This window comes from Oryzias melastigma, linkage group LG24 (genome assembly GCF_002922805.2).
Source record: "Oryzias melastigma strain HK-1 linkage group LG24, ASM292280v2, whole genome shotgun sequence".
Taxonomy (NCBI): domain Eukaryota; kingdom Metazoa; phylum Chordata; class Actinopteri; order Beloniformes; family Adrianichthyidae; genus Oryzias; species Oryzias melastigma.
In genome coordinates, this window is record NC_050535.1 from 17,025,754 (window position 1) to 17,042,715 (window position 16,962).

At 38.9% G+C, this 16,962-nt stretch overlaps 2 protein-coding genes across 5 annotated transcripts in view; both read right to left on the reverse strand.

The window, feature by feature from the left end:
* The window catches only part of coq8aa (coenzyme Q8A, genome duplicate a), a 25,354-nt gene extending 23,800 nt beyond the window's left edge, over positions 1-1,554 (reverse strand). Inside the window, exon 1 of one of the 2 annotated variants that reach the window (XM_024291453.2) lies at positions 1,089-1,554. The gene's annotated coding sequence lies outside the window, so the exon portion shown is untranslated. The remainder of the gene's footprint in view (positions 1-1,088) is intronic. The other variant, XM_024291452.2, reaches the window with a different exon arrangement.
* Positions 1,555-2,762: 1,208 nt separating this feature from the next.
* The window catches only part of itpkb (inositol-trisphosphate 3-kinase B), a 33,881-nt gene continuing 19,681 nt past the window's right edge, over positions 2,763-16,962 (reverse strand). For all 3 annotated transcript variants that reach the window (XM_036210575.1, XM_024291428.2, XM_024291426.2), the window contains exons 6-12: positions 10,147-10,246; positions 9,948-9,985; positions 9,704-9,879; positions 8,266-8,470; positions 7,556-7,657; positions 5,578-5,649; positions 2,763-5,143 (exon numbers count right to left, since the gene is read on the reverse strand). In XM_036210575.1, coding sequence (XP_036066468.1) covers positions 4,934-5,143; positions 5,578-5,649; positions 7,556-7,657; positions 8,266-8,470; positions 9,704-9,879; positions 9,948-9,985; positions 10,147-10,246 — 903 coding nt within the window. In that variant the 3' untranslated portion in view covers positions 2,763-4,933. The remainder of the gene's footprint in view (positions 5,144-5,577; positions 5,650-7,555; positions 7,658-8,265; positions 8,471-9,703; positions 9,880-9,947; positions 9,986-10,146; positions 10,247-16,962) is intronic.

Sequence of the window (16,962 nt, forward strand, 5' to 3'; positions counted from 1 at the left end):
TCCACAGCCCCAAAAAGGTTGGGGACCACTGGGCTAGCGGACTTCAGCTTCATGTGCCAAATTGAAATTTATTTTTATGAATCAATTATTAATCTATTAAACTTAAATTGATTCAAATCAATCAATTTTATCAACCCAGTCAACTAAAATCATTTAAATAAATAAATAATAGTAGTTTATATAATAGTAATTTTTTTGTTGTTAAAATATGTTTTTTAAAACAGCTATTTAAATTTTAAATCAAATTTATCAACAATATGACTTATATTCTTTGAACATAAAAGCCACAACAAACATGTATCAATGCAGAAAAAAGCTATGAGGTTACAAGAGTGCTTCAAATTGAATTAATGTGATAATACTGTGCAATTTATAAACATTTTTTAATCAAAAATGAAAAAAATTATACCTTAATCAACCCTAGGGCTAGGCGGATCGATCCAAAATATTTATAGTATCGACTCAAGTTGGTATCGTATTGATACTCGTTCGCAGATATCGATATTTCCACTCTAGTTTGAAGCTTTTATGCATCTGCAAAAAGGACCCAGCAGCTTTTAATAAACTATTTTCTATTTAATTGAAAACACTGCCATAATTCTGGTTTTATTTTTATCAAGTACCCAAAACATTTAAAGAAAATATCAATAATGCATTGATATTGTCAATATTGACCTGTATCGGATCAGATCGATACCCAAATGCCCTGCCCTAATAACCGTAATTATTATTTTAAAAATGTTCTTGTTTAAGCTTGAGCGGCTACACGGCTAGCCCGAAAGATACACGTTTATGCTTCACGCAACCGGAAGTAGCCCAATCAAAATCCAAAATAAAAGACTTTTTCGGCTCCTGCTTCAATTCTAACCATTCTTTGCGGTGGCCTCTCCATAAGTTTTGCAGAAGTACAAACAGCCTGAGAGCCGCCATTAATGAGGCACGTCAGCACGCTGACCAATGGTTTCTGCGTGGAGCCAGGGTGAAATTAAAGCGATACTTTTACTTTATAACGCAACCAGGTGGAAATAAATGCATCTATTTTGCATTGTGTAACAATGCACGCTTTAAAATCTTTGAAAAGAACTCACCAGCACTTGTCGAAGGGTCTCTGCTGCTGCTCTCTCCGAGGATATCGGAGGTAGGACGACCCTGGCGACTCGAATCAAACGTACCCCCCCTGAGTTATGTAACACAGATATGAAGAGGGTGGTTGTTTGTTTTTTAGCGTGGAAGGGCCTATTAAATAGCAGGTAACTGTGAGCAGTCCTTAGCCTGCAGCAGGCGCTGCGGCTGGCAGACCTTAATCCAGTTTGTCTGACACCACGAGGTCAACCCCTTATTTACCAACTTCACGCAGCTGCCAGAGCCCTTTATTGACGCAACCTACTCCATTACCGAGCCAGCAAAACATATATAAAAAACGCAATCAAATGCTTCACACATCTGAATTATTTACCACACTTTATAAATAAGTCGTTTTTGCTATTTTCTGGAAATAATAACTCGCTCTTTTAGACTGTAGGCAGGGATAAACGCATCGCAGATTGGCTCAACCTTGGCTATAAACGGCTCTGGTTTGCTTCTTTGGGACGTTCTTCTTCTGTTTACAAGAGGAGGAGCTAAACCCTCGTAAGGGCGGGGCCATGCTCCTTCACCAGATAAACAAAGCTATTTATCGGACTCTCGAAAGCTGACCGGAGTTTTCAGTAATTGAAATCAAAATAAAATCAATAAGCTTAGGGAAAATTTTGAATACATTTAGAAAAATAAACACCCGAAAGAAAAAAATAATTTCATGACCTTGGAAGAGCTTCAGAGAAAGCCCTCTGCTGCCATCTGCTGGCAGCAAGACGACATTGCATCATTGTTGACTTGTTTTTGTCTTTTGCCCGCCAAAGCTCAGCTAGAAATGTTGTTGAAATCTTTCTTTTTGACATTTGTCAGCAAGCAATGATCACTCACCTTCTGGTAACATGCGATGCTGATAATAATAATAATAATAATAATAATAATAAAAAAGGCTAAATTTTTAAGATCACATTTATATATTGGTAATCTAATTCAATTTAAATTCTTAGGCCAAAATATATCATTTAAATATGTAATTTATAACAATTTAATATAACTTAAAATGTACAAAAATAAATAATTTACAATTTCATTAAAGCAAGCACTTTTTTACAACTTTATGAGTTGGACAATAAAGTTTTAAAGCGTTTGTATGCAGTGACAGTTTAGTGACAGTAGAGGGCGCCAAAGCCAAATATGTTGTCATGTTGTTAGGAAGGCAAAATATTCTACACTATTTTATTGTTTACAGAAGTAATTATGTTCTGTGTGGATAAATTGAGATGTAACTATTTAAACAATAAAATGTAGGGAATTTTTCTGTTCCAAAAACACCAAATTAATCAGACGTTAAGGGAAAAAAATGTACTTTAGTTATAAAAGTAAAAAACACCAACTTTTCTAGTAAGTAAACAAGTGTTAAATGCATGTGTTTGCATAAGGAGTTTTAAATGGTTCCTATAAAAATCTAATTTTCTTCGTCTGGCCAGCTCTCCTCATGAATCACGTCCTTTCTTTTCAACCAGCTCCGGATACTGCTGCTGTTGTGGATAGGTGTGATTTGAATAGCAAATAACCCTCATGCAAACATGGCAATTATTGTGGGAAAGGAATAGAACCAGCATCAACGAGGGTCACCACAGCGATGAAAATCAATTTGACACACAACATATGAAGGCAGACAAGAACTCGAGCACGAGTATTTCACAAAATTCTTATTTTTTATAGGATCAATCCAAATAAATACACAGGCTAGCAAACCTTTGACCGTAAAGAACTGTACATGCACATAGGTGAGCAGGAGGTCTCATTAAGGTGGGTGATCTTAAAGGGTTACTTAGCACAATTCATACTTGTACACGACAAAGCAACATTTCCTGATTTGACCATTTCTTCTAAAAGAGCAGCATGAAGCTGCAGTTTTTCCTACTGAATGTCACAGCAAACCTCAACTAGAGCCTGAAGCCTTGTATTTTATTTTGAAATTCTTATCTGTTTAGTTTTTTATTGCTCAAAACCCGGTTATGTTAGAGATTCATATGGTGGCCCTGAAGGGTCAAAACAGAACACTTTAAGGTCTTAGCTTTGTGACTCAACTTAAAGTATTGTGTTGTGACCCTAAAGTGTTGTGAACCTAAAGTGTTGTAATTCTAAAGTGTTGTGACCCTAAAGTGTTGTGTTGTTACCTCAAAAGTGTTGTGTTGTGAACCCTAAAGTCTTGTGTTGTGATCCTAAATTGTTGTGTTGTAAACTTAAAAGGGTTGTCTTGTGAACCCTAAAGTGTTGTGTTGGGACCCTAAGTGTTGTGTTGTGAACCTTAAGTGTTGTGTTGTGAACCTAAAGTTTTGTATAGTGAACTTAAATATTTGTGTTGTGACCCTTTATTGTTGTGTTGTGAACCATAAGTGTTGTATTGTGTGACCCTAGTCTTGTGTCATGAACTTAAAGTGTTGTGTTTTGAACGTATTGTGTTGTGACCTTAAAGCATTGTGACCCTAAATTGTTGCGTTGTGAACTTAAAAGTGTTGTGTTGTGAACCTTAATTGTTGTGTTGTGAACCATAAGTGTTGGGACCCTAAAGTGTTGTATTGTGACCCTCGTGTTGTGTCATGAACTTAAAGTGTTGTGTTGTGACCTTAAAGTGTTGTATTTTGACCGTTCAGGGCCACCGTAGATTCTTGCCCAATATGTTACCTTGAACTGAAGAATTATTTACTATATTTTTTTTGTGACATCTCAAATTCAAACACACCGTGTCCTTTGACTATCACTCAAGCTTTAAAGCAAAAGAGGACAAAAAAATCTCAAACTTTTTAAAGGCTCCAACGAACTAAAAATTAAACACCAGACAAAGCAGTTTAAATAAAACAAATTACAACTTATTAATAAAGCATAAAAAAACATGCACCCATGTTGAACCAAAAACACCCACATTAGACACCAGGAGAAAAACACTTAGTAACATTTGATAGCTAATTTTTTTTGAAGGTTTTCTGACTTGGCTCTGTATCGTCAAGGCACTGGATAGCTTAAATAAGATTGTTCATGGCTGTAAGTGTTTCACTAAAATATGGTTGCAAAATCAAACAAAATACCCAGCAAGATAAATGTAGAGAAACATTGTAAGAAGATGGGAAAAAAGTGAGGGAAGATGTTAAGTGTTTGGCAACAGAAGCAAAAAAAAAAACATTTAAAATATAGTCTTCTCTAACGGCTGTGAGAGATTTTTGCATCATTAAGGTGCCAGATTGCGGTGCTGCATACATGAGTCTGATCTGCACTCGATAGATTTGGGTTTGAGTGGTCAAACAAAAGCATTAAACTGATTTTCACAAACTATAAACCTGCGGTTTAACTAAATAGGTCGATTTCTGCTTGAATTAGATTCAAAATTGACTACAAAGATAATAAATCTATGTTTTAATTATTTTATGAAAAAGTAAGTGTTATTAAAAAAACAACTTTTTTAGAAGTTTTCACAAATTTGATTAATTTCGTTTTTGGAAAACCATTAAAATGTCTCTTTTAGTTATAATTTAATATATAAATATATCGATTTAATCCAAAACTAAGATTTCTGGGAACACATAATTAAAATGGGGAATAAATATTAGCTTTTAAAAAAAAAATATTTCTTTGCACAAAAAATAATTTTAATGTCACAAAAACGGTATTTATTGTTGTGTTTTTTCTGTGAGGACTCATGGGTCAGGCATGCTTTGATGCTTTAGGGGAGAAGAGTTCAAGTGTTTGAGAAGTCCCTCAGGAAGTGCAACATATTCCCTAAAGGAATGAAGAATGACAGGAAGTGGTTGTGTCCAAGTGTTCACTCATATTTCAAATCAAACAAACAAAGAAAAAGACTTCAAGTCTCAGCGTTTTCCATGTTCTCCAGGATGTCCACCAAACTATCAAGTCCAAAAAGGTAGCCATCCTCTCTGTTCCCCTCAACCCACGCTGCCCGGTGGGTTAGCTCCCTTCCTTCAACAAGAGGCGTGGTTTTCCCAAAGTCGATCATCCAAACTTTGGCCCGTCCTTTGTTGTCGTGAACGAATAGCAAGGAGCTGCCGATGACCTGCACAACAGGATGAGGAGTAAAACACAAAAGGATGACGAAGACGCTCTCTTGTCTGTTTTTAGCTCCACTCTGCTGGTTTAAATTTTTTTTAATTTGTCTTTCACCACTGATTGTAGTTAGCGGTTTCAGTGTCTCACTTCTCGTTTTGAGATGTTTGACTGTGTGTGCTCGAATGTGAAACTGAAGGATGTGTGGTCAGGACTTTTAAGCACAACTTCCATGAAGAAAGCTGCTGTGTTTGCAAGCTAAGCTCCAAAACTGACATTTATAACTTCAGATCGTGCAGCATAATTCCATAATTAGCTGTTGTTGCTTCATTTAGTTTATTGTGCTTTCCAAAAAGAAAAATCTCCAGCACACAGAAAACAAACAATATAGTTAAACAGAATTGAATGAAGTTTTTTTTTTAAACCATAAAAAGATTTCCTTACCTCATGAGTTTTAAAGAAGGGGGACACTTCCAGAGTCGCTCGGATTTCTTTTAGCCTACTCAGGTACAGTTTCTGAAAAAAAACAACAACAATCAAATCAAAGACAAGAAAAGCTATTTTTAAAAATAATTTTCCAGTGTCAAACATAAAAAATGTGCTTGAGAATTTGAAAAGTAGTCCCACAGTGTCCTCTCAGTAAACTGTGTCCATAGACAGTTTACTGATAGACTTCAATAGAGAAATAAACAGCTTTTACGTATCATTCCTAAACCTCAATTTTAATTTTTTTTTCTATAGTTCATGTTATAAACTGAATGAATCGGTAAAAAAAATATTTCAAACTCATCAACATGATCATTGTTGCAGAAAATTTAAAAAATGGTTTCTCTCGGCCTGTGTCTAAATTTAGAAAAATGCTGAGCAGATTAGATTTTTCCATGCAGGCTCACTACAAGTGTGTGTGCAGGTGTGCCTGTGAGTGTGTGTGCGCCTGTGAGTGTGTGTGCGCCTGTGAGTGTGTGCGCCTGTGAGTGTGTGTGCAGGTGTGCCTGTGAGTGTGCAGACATGCCTGTGAGTGTGTGCGCGCCAGTGAGTGAGTGTGCGCCTGTGAGTGTGCAGACATGCCTGTGAGTGTGCACCTGTGAGTGGGTGTGTGCCTGTGAGTGTGTGTGCGCCTGTGAGTGTGTGTGCGCCTGTGAGTGTGTGCGAACCTGTGAGTGAGTGTGCGCCAGTGAGTGTGTGTGCGCCTGTGAGTGTGTGTGCGCCTGTGAGTGAGTGTGCGCCAGTGAGTGTGTGTGCGCCAGTGAGTGTGTGCGAACCTGTGAGTGAGTGTGCGCCAGTGAGTGTGTGTGCGCCTGTGAGTGTGTGCGCACCTGTGAGTGAGTGTGCGCCAGTGAGTGTGTGTGCGCCAGTGAGTGTGTGCGAACCTGTGAGTGAGTGTGCGCCAGTGAGTGTGTGTGCGCCTGTGAGTGTGTGCGCACCTGTGAGTGAGTGTGCGCCAGTGAGTGTGTGTGCGCCAGTGAGTGTGTGCGAACCTGTGAGTGAGTGTGCGCCAGTGAGTGTGTGTGCGCCTGTGAGTGTGTGCGCACCTGTGAGTGAGTGTGCGCCAGTGAGTGTGTGTGCGCCAGTGAGTGTGTGCGAACCTGTGAGTGAGTGTGCGCCAGTGAGTGTGTGTGCGCCTGTGAGTGTGTGCGCACCTGTGAGTGAGTGTGCGCCAGTGAGTGTGTGTGCGCCAGTGAGTGTGTGTGCGCCTGTGAGTGAGTGTGCGCCTGTGAGTGAGTGTGCGCCAGTGAGTGTGTGTGTGCACCTGTAAGTATGTGCACCTGTGAGCGTGTACCTAAGAGTATGTGTGTGCCTTTGAGTGTGCGCACCTGTGAGTGTGTGCGAATCCTTTCTGTTAGTAGGGCAGACAGTTTGATGCAAGGGGCAAAAAGAAAACATACTTGGCCTTAAAATACCTTTAATTCATTGTGTTGAGAAAAAATTTGGAAAAAATCTAAATTGTGACTTTAAAACTGTGAATGGAATCGTGGCTTGACTGAATTGTTACATCCCTGAAACTGGCCAATCAGAAGCCTCAATAAAAGTAGGTGGTCTCACGTTGAACATTTGAAATGTTTCATTGACAGATTTCATGTGGTCCACTTTGAAGTGATAGGGGTGTGGCCTTCCAACAAAGCTCACTTCTGATTGGTGAGAGTGGTTGTCATAGAAATGTTGACTCAGACCAATCACTGACGTATCCGTGTCACAAAAAAAACAGACTTCATTTGGTTGGAGCTGAAAGTAAGGGTGATGTCACATTTGCTCTGACCAGTTCTCTTATAAAGTCAATGAGTATGACACCTATTCAAAAGTTACTGTTCCTTCTGTGTGCTTCCAGTAAATGTGCTTCAGAGTTAGGGTGAACCTCCAGACTTTCAATTCCACTTTTCATTTGACACAAACTCTCTGTAAACTATGAAAAAAAAAAACTCACCACAATGTCCTTGTTTCCCTTCACAAAGTCACGGAAAGCTGTGGTCACCTGCTCTCTCGTCTTTGTCTTCTTAAAGTCTCTGTTGACCGTCCCGTCCTCTTTCTGCAGAACCAACCGAACAGTCAAAACAAAACCAGCATAGATTCAGAGTTTTATTCAAAAACGTGATTCTGTTTTCATGTGTCAGGCGTCCAATAGAACAGAAAGACAAAAAAAAAGATGGAGGAACAGTAGAGCAGCGTGGAAAGCGAGGAGGAGGAGACATTTTTAGCTATAAGATAAAACAGGAACAGGATGTTATTGGCCTAAAAGTCTAATAAAAACCTCAGAAGTTTCCATTCATACACTTTTTATCTTATTTTGCTGACCGAATATCTGCTATTTTCTGACTAATATAGGTTAGAGCGTCCACTCGTTGGAAAATGGACTTGTTTCTGGGGGGATAACCCTTGGCGTCATGGCAACCGAGCACCGGGAGGTTGTGAATGCCCTTATATAGCCGAAAAGGACAAAGAGTTTAGTGAGTGTGTGTCAGTGCCATATGCCAAGGCCCATACAGCTGCTGCTGGCAGGCCTTGTGTACAGTAAAGCATCGGAGAGTGGAAGTTTCCAGGCAAAACAGGAAGTTTAACCATGTCCCTGAAAGATCTCTGTGGAAAAGCAGGAAAGGAACGCACACAAACACACTTTTCTCTTAGCGTTGGCCTCACCTTGACTCCCTCTATCCTGAATCCCAGAGTGGCTGTGGAGCTTAAGGTCTCTCTCCACTGCATGTACCTCGGCTTGGTGACGGCTTTCTTCTCGTTCTCCTCTGACGTGGGGGCTCCGGGGTCCACCTCCACCATTTTCTGATACATGTCCGGCCTTGGGGAAGGCTTCTTACGTGCTTTGTTCAGCTCTTCTTCAAGGTAGGTCCTTGAGGGAAACACAGTTTGGAACAAATACATTGTTCTACATTCTAATTGAAATTGAACAAAAGGTGAGGGTTTCCACTCAAAGTTTGACCATCATGATGTATGCTTTGTGTAGACTGATTGTGTAGCTGTGCGTCATAGTAGTGCAACTACAGCAAAAGCGAAGCTAACAACAACAAAAAAGGAGGTCATCTAACAGTTCCTTTTTTTCCTGCTTGACTTTTGGTACGTCGTAAACACAGAGCATTTAGGGTTGTTTGAGAGAAGATTGCGGGCAGCAAAGAAGGGGCTTTCTCTTTGCTAATGAACGTATGAGAGGACAATTGCTCAGCCTTAACGGTTCGGTCCAGGCGTTTTATAATGGAAACACTAGTACTAGACCAGACCAGACCAGACCGTATCGTACCATTCAGTGGAAATTAGGTACATTTCTGAAGAACTACTGCCACTATAAAAAAAGAAATGATGTCCTAGAACATGGGTCCCAAAAACATTTTCTTGTGAGGGCCACATAACTTTTTTCTTCATTGATGTGGGGCCAGGGTCAGTTTGAAGGTTAAGATAAAAAGTGTTTTATGTTATTTGTTCTGTCTGTGATTGTTGCTAACAGTGTTTAATGTTTGCAGTTTCTCTCTGCGATTGTTGCTAACAGTGTTTTCTGTTAGCATTTCTGTCTGTGATTGTTGCTAACACCGTTTTCTGTTAGCATTTCTGTCTGTGATTGTTGCTAACACTGTTTTCTGTTAGCATCAATCGCAGAGTGTGTCTGATCGTAAACATTTATGGTTTTCCAGAAAGCCACACAACCAAATTTCAATAACCCTTTCTGGGATATTCACAGAAAAAAGTCAGGAAATAAATACTTGACTGGCTCCCTGATATTTTTGTTTTTAAAGCTCTTCATGGTCTTGCCCCAGTAACTGAGATTTTAACTGTTTGCAGCTATTCTATAATTTTCTTCTAGAGACCACGATGTAGGAAGGGAACAATATTCTGTTCTTTTTGACTGTAGGGGTAGGAATTTAATGTAGGGACACAGATATTGTTCAGGGACCGGACCAAATGTGGACTGGATCCGGCCCGCAGATGGTAGTTTGGGGAGCCCTGACCTAGAATACGGCACACACTACGACATAATCGTAATTTAACACGGGGAACACTTTGAAAAAAGATCAAAAGACGATTGGAGCGGGAATTTAAGCAGAACGATGACAGCAAAACACAGTTTCCTCACCTCACTCCCATTTTGCAGTCCATCACACATGGGTAGTCAAACTCAGCCAGAAGATCTTCCATCTGGTTGTACTTCTGTCCATCCTTCTCCACGTCTCCATGGTAACCAGGGACATATGGACGGAGCACGTCCCTCATGAGCAGAGACAAACAGCGCTGCTCGCATTCACAGTGTTTCTGTAAAAAAACAGAAGCGTCTTACACTTTGGGCTCAAGTCAAAGCAAAACACTTCGGGGCGTCTTACTTTCAAGATGCGTCCGTTTGCTCCCGCTTTGAAACTCCCTGCAGAAAAAGACACAGATAAGATGTGTAGCAGCTGCAGGAAGCATCTTTTTACCATTAATTTTATGCATTGATGCAAAAATAGTATCAATCTTAAATTAAAAAAAGGTATCGCAACAAATAAGGAAAGTATGAATCCAGGTGTTCGTGTGCAAACGTACCTGCATGTCCTGCCAGTTGAATCCAGGGGTATTTCTTCTTGAAGGACATCACAAAGGGCGACCAATGAACCATGTTCTTTATTTTTTTCCAAGACTTGTGCTAAAAAACACACAAAAACACAAACCGGTTACACATGAACTCATTTAACTTTTTGTATCACGCAGCACTAAAAATAATTTTAGTTGCACAGGATTAGGTAAATTGTGTCTTTTTTTATTGTTTGCTATTTTTTATCAATGAAATCCGTAGAGGGAAAAAGTAAACCTCGATCAGATAAATTTAACCACATAACTTTAACAATAACCGCAGAAAAACAAAACCTCTTTGAGAGGGTAATAGTTCATTTATGTTCGTCGCTGTGAAGTTTGGCTTCACAAAAAGAAAAACATACAGCTAAAAGCCAAAGCCTCATTTTGAACTCTTTAAAGGTGGTGTATTCAGTTCATCCGGGAGACGTTTTGGTCTTATCCCTCTCCAGGCTTCCTTTAAAGGATAAAACTCTGTAGTGCATGGCAGGAACTCAAACAGGCAGATATATGTGCTTCCAGACAACAGCATGGTAGCAGCGAGACTTTGCTTTATGATAAGAGCATCACAGTGTCATAATAATGTTGTTACCTTTCATTTGAGGTGTGAGTGACTGTATTTAACCCTCTAGGAAAACAGCAGTTAAGTTACCTTCAGAGATTCTTTCACTGGGATCAACAGCAGAGCTCTCACTCACTTAAAAAGGTTGAACTTCCCAATTAACTTTGCAAATAATGCTTGTCACAGACAGTTTTACTGATTTCAGAAATGTTGTAATAAAGTGTTGATTATTTGTTGCACAAAATAAGTTGTTTATTATGTTTATTATGTTGTGTTCAATCAAAAAAGGGGGATTTATTAAAAAAAACATGTTTTCTTCTTTATAATGTGAGTTATTAGAGATTATTTTTTTTTACCAATGATCGCAATATTGCGATATCATCGATATCATGAGTCATGTATCGCATTGTATCGTGAGGTACTCAGTGATTCCCAGCCCTACTTTCCCGGTTAACCTTCATCTCAGAACCTTTTAGCCGCAGGAGATAAACCGACGTGGACACAAACACACACAGAGCCGGGAATCCCTGACTTTGTGGAACAGCCTTGTTTTTTGTTAACATTTAAACTAAAGCTTTGGAGCAGTGAGTTGGGGGTTGCCCCTGGTAACACACACATGTGTAGACACAGCACTCACCAAAAGCTCTCCCTGTCCCTGGCAAGGACACACTGCACTGTGGGAGTCCTGCCACACACAGACACTCATTCACAAAGGGAGGCACGCTCTGCGTTTCTGCTTCCACGTGTGCATGTTTCCCTCCGAGTCAAATCCAGTAACCTCATTTCCAGCTCTTCCATAAGACTTTCTTTGAACAAATACATATTAAATGTCAAGGGCAATTATAGATTCTGGTGAAGGAGTGTAAATATTTTTTGAAGGAGAATTAAACACTTTCTTCAAACGAAAGCAATGAATTGTAGTTTTAGACTAAACTAAAGAACCTGCAAGAGCTCCAGCAGATACTATGGAGAAAAGATTACAGTCCCAGGCTGCGCTCTATGCCAGCACCATTACATCACATGGAAAAATTCCTTACTTGGTTGAAACAATGCTTGGCTGTGCAACTGTGAAGCCTGCGAATCACTAATCATCTGCGAAAAACCGAAACCTTTCAGATATCGAGAAACTGAAACTTTGTGTTTGTAATCTCCGTGATCTCACCAGCCGAAAATGTCTATTCGTCCGTAAGGAATAATATTATGCCTGAAAACAACTAGACATGTGAAGAGGAGTTGCAGGAGAAGGAGATAGGAGAGGACCATAGAAGGAGACTTATTACCCAGGTCACATCATCTGGACCTGACAGAAGTTCATCAGCTGATAGCATGACTATCTTTGGTTAGATTAAGACCTACGAGGCTCAGTCTGAAGCAGTGGAGGGTCACATGAGAGGGTTTTTTTTTGCTCAGATCTGAAGGAAAACAAGACCTTTAACCCTTTAACACCAGAGCTTCAGTGTTTATGTTCTTTGGTTTACTGTAATGTTTTAACTTTTAACGTGATCAACATAATACCAGCAGATTATGAAGGAGAAAACCGGCTCATGCCGGTTTTCTCCTTCATAATCTGCTGGTATTATGTTGATCGCCTTAAAGGTTGAAAAGATATAACATGTTAAAGGTTTTTTGTTTTGGCGTTAAAGGCTTAAAAAGATGGAAACTAAATTATATGTAGTCCAAAAACCGCATCAGGATCCTCATCAGTATTGAGATTATTTGATAACTTTTTGGCAGTAAATTCTCCAAAAACTGCAGGTTAATTTGCACCTGGTTACATAAAATGCATAATTTCTTTGTAAATTCAGAAAAAAATCTCCATAAAATAAAATATTGGGGGTTACTCGTAAAACACTTTAAAAAAAACGTGTTTTTTTCCAAGTTAGCAAGAAACTAAAACAAGCTTAGGCTTCAACCCTTTGTTTTTCTGAAATGTCATCTGTCATCAGTGTTGCAATGACACTGTAAAACATAAGTATGCACGCTCTTAAGTGGAAGCAGTTAAAGACACTGTCACAGCTTGTAGAGGTGGGGTTTCACGAGAAAAGACAAAAGGTCTTCAATTATCCCACTCATTTTCCTTGTAATATATAAAAAAGGTCAATAAAATCCGACATGAAGCCATCAAACAAGAACTGCAGCTACACGGAAAAGCGACTGAATTGACGGTACCTTGGGCCGATTGTTGAGGCGATGGATGAAAGTAAGGAGGAAGATGGCTCCGACTGAAACGACTACGCTCCATATTGAACACAACCAGGTGTACCACATCGTGCCGGACAAACAACTACGATCCGTCCAGAGTCTTTCCCTGACTACGCTTAAAAAACCAAACCCTTCAGGCTCCTCTTTCTATCCTTCCTTTGATTTACTCCAGTGCGCTTGTAAACATGGATGGTCAAAAAAACAATTGTGGGACATTTGATTGGCAAAACAGTGGGTAAACAATCTGGACATGCAAATTTCCCCCTCAGGTGCTGGCCTTTGAAACTTTGCGTGAGTTGGGGAGAAACTGAGTAAATAACAACCTGACAAACAAATAAAGCAACATCTTTTTATGAGTTTGGAATGCAGAAAAAAAATGGAAACAAAAGTACTTACTAACTAGATATTAAGCATTACCTGCGATCATGCTAGTGTGAATGCTGTAGCTGAATGTGGCGGCTGAAAATGCTGGAAGAGATAACTAGCTAAAAATGCTGAAGCTGAAAGTTTGACAAAATATAACCTTAATGCCAAATTAGCATGCAAACTGGAAAAATGTCTAATTTTTCCAAAACAGCTTGCAAAATGTGAAAATATTAGCTAAACTCCAAATTAGCTATAAACAAATGGAAAAATGTCTAGATTAGTCAAAACAGCTGACATGATGCTAAAATATTAGTTGAACTCCAGATTAGCCTAAAAACACTGGAAACTTTCGAAATTTGCCAAAACAGCTAGCATAATGCTAAAATATTAGTTAAACTCAAAATTAGCCTAAAAAACTGGAAAAAATTCTAACATTAGCCAAAACAGCTAGCATAATGCTATAATAGCGTAACTTCAAATTAGCTTAAAAAATAGACAAATTACTAAATTAGCCAAAACAGGTAGAATTATGCTAAAATATTAGCCAAAGTCCAAATTAGGCTAAAAAATTGGAAATTTTCTAAATTAGCCAAAACAACCAGAATAATGCTAACATATTAGCAAAACTTTAAATTAGCCTAAAAATAAGAAATTTTGCCAAAACAGCTAGCATGTTGCTAAAATAAAAGCTAAATTCCAACTTAACCTAAAAACCCAATAGTTTGAATGGTGTTTCTGTCTATAAGCAAGTTTGAAAATGCACAAAATTTTAGAAAGATTTTAGCAATTTGTCATTCATTTCCTATGGACCATATGCTCAATATTTCAAAAACTAGTAAATTTTATAAATACCAAAAATACAAGCAGTAATGCCCTGAATGAACTGAACGTTTTGACACCAAGATTGATGAAATCACTGTGATTGAGTTTTTACGAGCCAAAAAACACAAGGAAAGCAGGAGAATCACTATAGTGCTGTAAAGCAGTAATCAGGTGAACTCTGAAAGCACAAACAAACCCAGATAATCTCATCAGTTTGGGAATGTTGCTGCCACAAAGTAAATAGATGTAAAGAAACCCCCCCAAAATTGAGAAATCCAAAAGAATTCTTCGATTTTGATCTTTTTTTACACTGGCCTGTTTTAAAAATGATCAGTAGATAAACCAAGGAATTAATTTGTCAATAAACCTGCTTAGCAACACAAAAGAAATCAAGCTTTGTCTCAGTTTGATCAGTATTTCCAAATGTAATTTTTATTTTAAACCTCTATAAAACCTCTATTGGTTTCTCAGAACAATATTCTTGATAAAATAATGAAAGCTAACATCAAAATGCTCTTTCATTGATTTACAATCCTTTCCAACTGCGGTCAAATGAGCCGCCGTTCACATTTCCGTAGTCACATCAAGAAGCTCCGTGGAGTCTGGTGGAGATTTTCCAGCGTTCTCAGTCCTGCTACCGTAAGTATTGGATGAAACTCACACCAAAAATCCAGTGATGCTGATTTGACCACAGAAATGTGAACGGCGGCTCATTTGACTGCAGTCAATGTGAAGATACCATCTTCTCTTCTCCAGAACCTGAACTAGACACTAGGAACAGATGAGGGTTTAGTGCATGTGCAGCATAAAGAAGATCATTCATTCAAACAGAGTCTGTCCAAGACAGTTTGATTGACAGAGATTTAAAATGAGAAATACTCTGAAATGTAAAAACAAAATGATTTCTTTTTATTGGAGTTTAGCTAGTGTTTAAGCAATGTGTTAGATTTTTGGCTAATTTGTTATACTGAGGTTTTATTTATGCTAATTTGGAGCTTAGCTAATATTTTAGCAACATGCTAACATCTTTGGCTAATTTGTTATCTACTGAGGTTTTTATTGGCTAATTTACAGTTTAGTTTCTATTTAATGCTAACATTTTTGACTACTTTAGCTTACATAGGAATTTTGGGCTATTTTGGAGTTTAGCTAGTATTTAAGAAACAAGCTAGTTTTTTGGTGGTTTATTTGGAGTTTAGCTCATAAGCAACACATTACATATTTTTGCAAAATTGACATTTATTGGGATATTTGCACAATTGTATCACCAAATTTTCAGAAATTTTGGTAAACTCCAGACATTTCATAGTTCTTTAATACAATTTCCAGTAAAATTTAAAATTTTGCAAATAGCTTTTGCATTTTCAGGATATCCCTGCAGCAGTTCAAGTCAATTGGGTCACCATTTTCAGCAAAAAGCTTTAGCGTCGTCAGCGACTACTTTCAGCGAAAAGCATTCACACTTGCATTATCACAGGTAATGCAACTTTCTAGTTACATTGGTTCTCTTTCATAAGAAAAATGCCACACACACATGTTAAAAACTAAAAAAATTTTCATCAGAGGATGACTTTAAGCAGCTGCTTATTCCATTTTTCTTTTTCTTTTTGGACACTCTTCCCTATCTCTGTTCCCAGACCGTCTGGGTGACACGAGGAAAGCAGGGGAAACAGTAAAGTTTCCATTGAGACAGAAAGAGAGGAAATAGTAAGTGAAGGAACTTCTTGTAGACAGGAAGTTGGGGGGGGGGTTGCCGCTTGCCTCAGCGACAGTATTTTCCACATCCGCCACTGACTACAAACAAAGAAAAAGGCCTTGCCCTCTGTAAACAACAGACAGAGCACATAGTTTACAAAAAGAGGCCAAAGTGCAGAATCAATAAGTGTCCTTCAAATAACCATCAGTGCAAATACGTTTGTTTTTCTCCTTCTTGAGTGGAAAAAAAATATGCAAGTAATGTAATAGGTGCACAAATATCACTACTTTATGTGCAGATTGTTGGGTAAAATATTTCCAAAATAAAACTCAGGGCAAAGGGTAACTAAAACTGGGGGAACACTGATGTTTTTGGAGGAGAAGCACCGAGGAAACAACAAGCCTGCTATCGCTCACCACAAGGTCCCCTTGCAGATACAAATAGTGCAACTATCTAAGTCTGCAAAGTTTAGAGGCAACACCACAGAAGCTAACTTAGACTGCGGAGAAGGTGATGCAAGCAAAACAACCTTCTTAGGTAAGCGCGCTGAATCTCCTAGCAACCAGATGGCCAGTGGAAACTTAAAAAAAGGGGGAGATCTGAAAGTAAAAGGGTTGCATAGTTGTGGCTTTTTGTTTGAGTGATTTGTATCTACTGTTAGATAAGGAGACTTTTTCCAAATTGAGGTCAGTATGGAACACTGAGAGCATATCTGCCTTTTGATCTAGACTTGACTCTGCAACACTGCTTTGGGAGGTTTCGCTGCATGCTGATCAGCTTATAGAAGAGTGTCCACTTCAGACATGCTATCAAAGTAACCCTTCGTCCATTGGGTGCATCTGAAGACTGAGTGTTACATGCAACCCAAGTCCAGTTTTTGTCAGGGTTTCCCCCAAACCTTGCAGATCCTAAATGCCAGAGTGACCTGACCCTAACACGGATCCCAGGGGAAACACAAACAGCTTCACACAAATACTGCAAATAAAAAACCTTCTGACAGTGCAGCAGCTGCTGCAGGCCGCACTCACACACGGGCTAGACCCACTCTCACAAACTGCAGAGTCCTCAGCACACATGTACAGCTGTGAGAGGGAAACTCTGGTTGACGTCACGGGGTTGCTAAGCAACTTGCCGCCGCGGT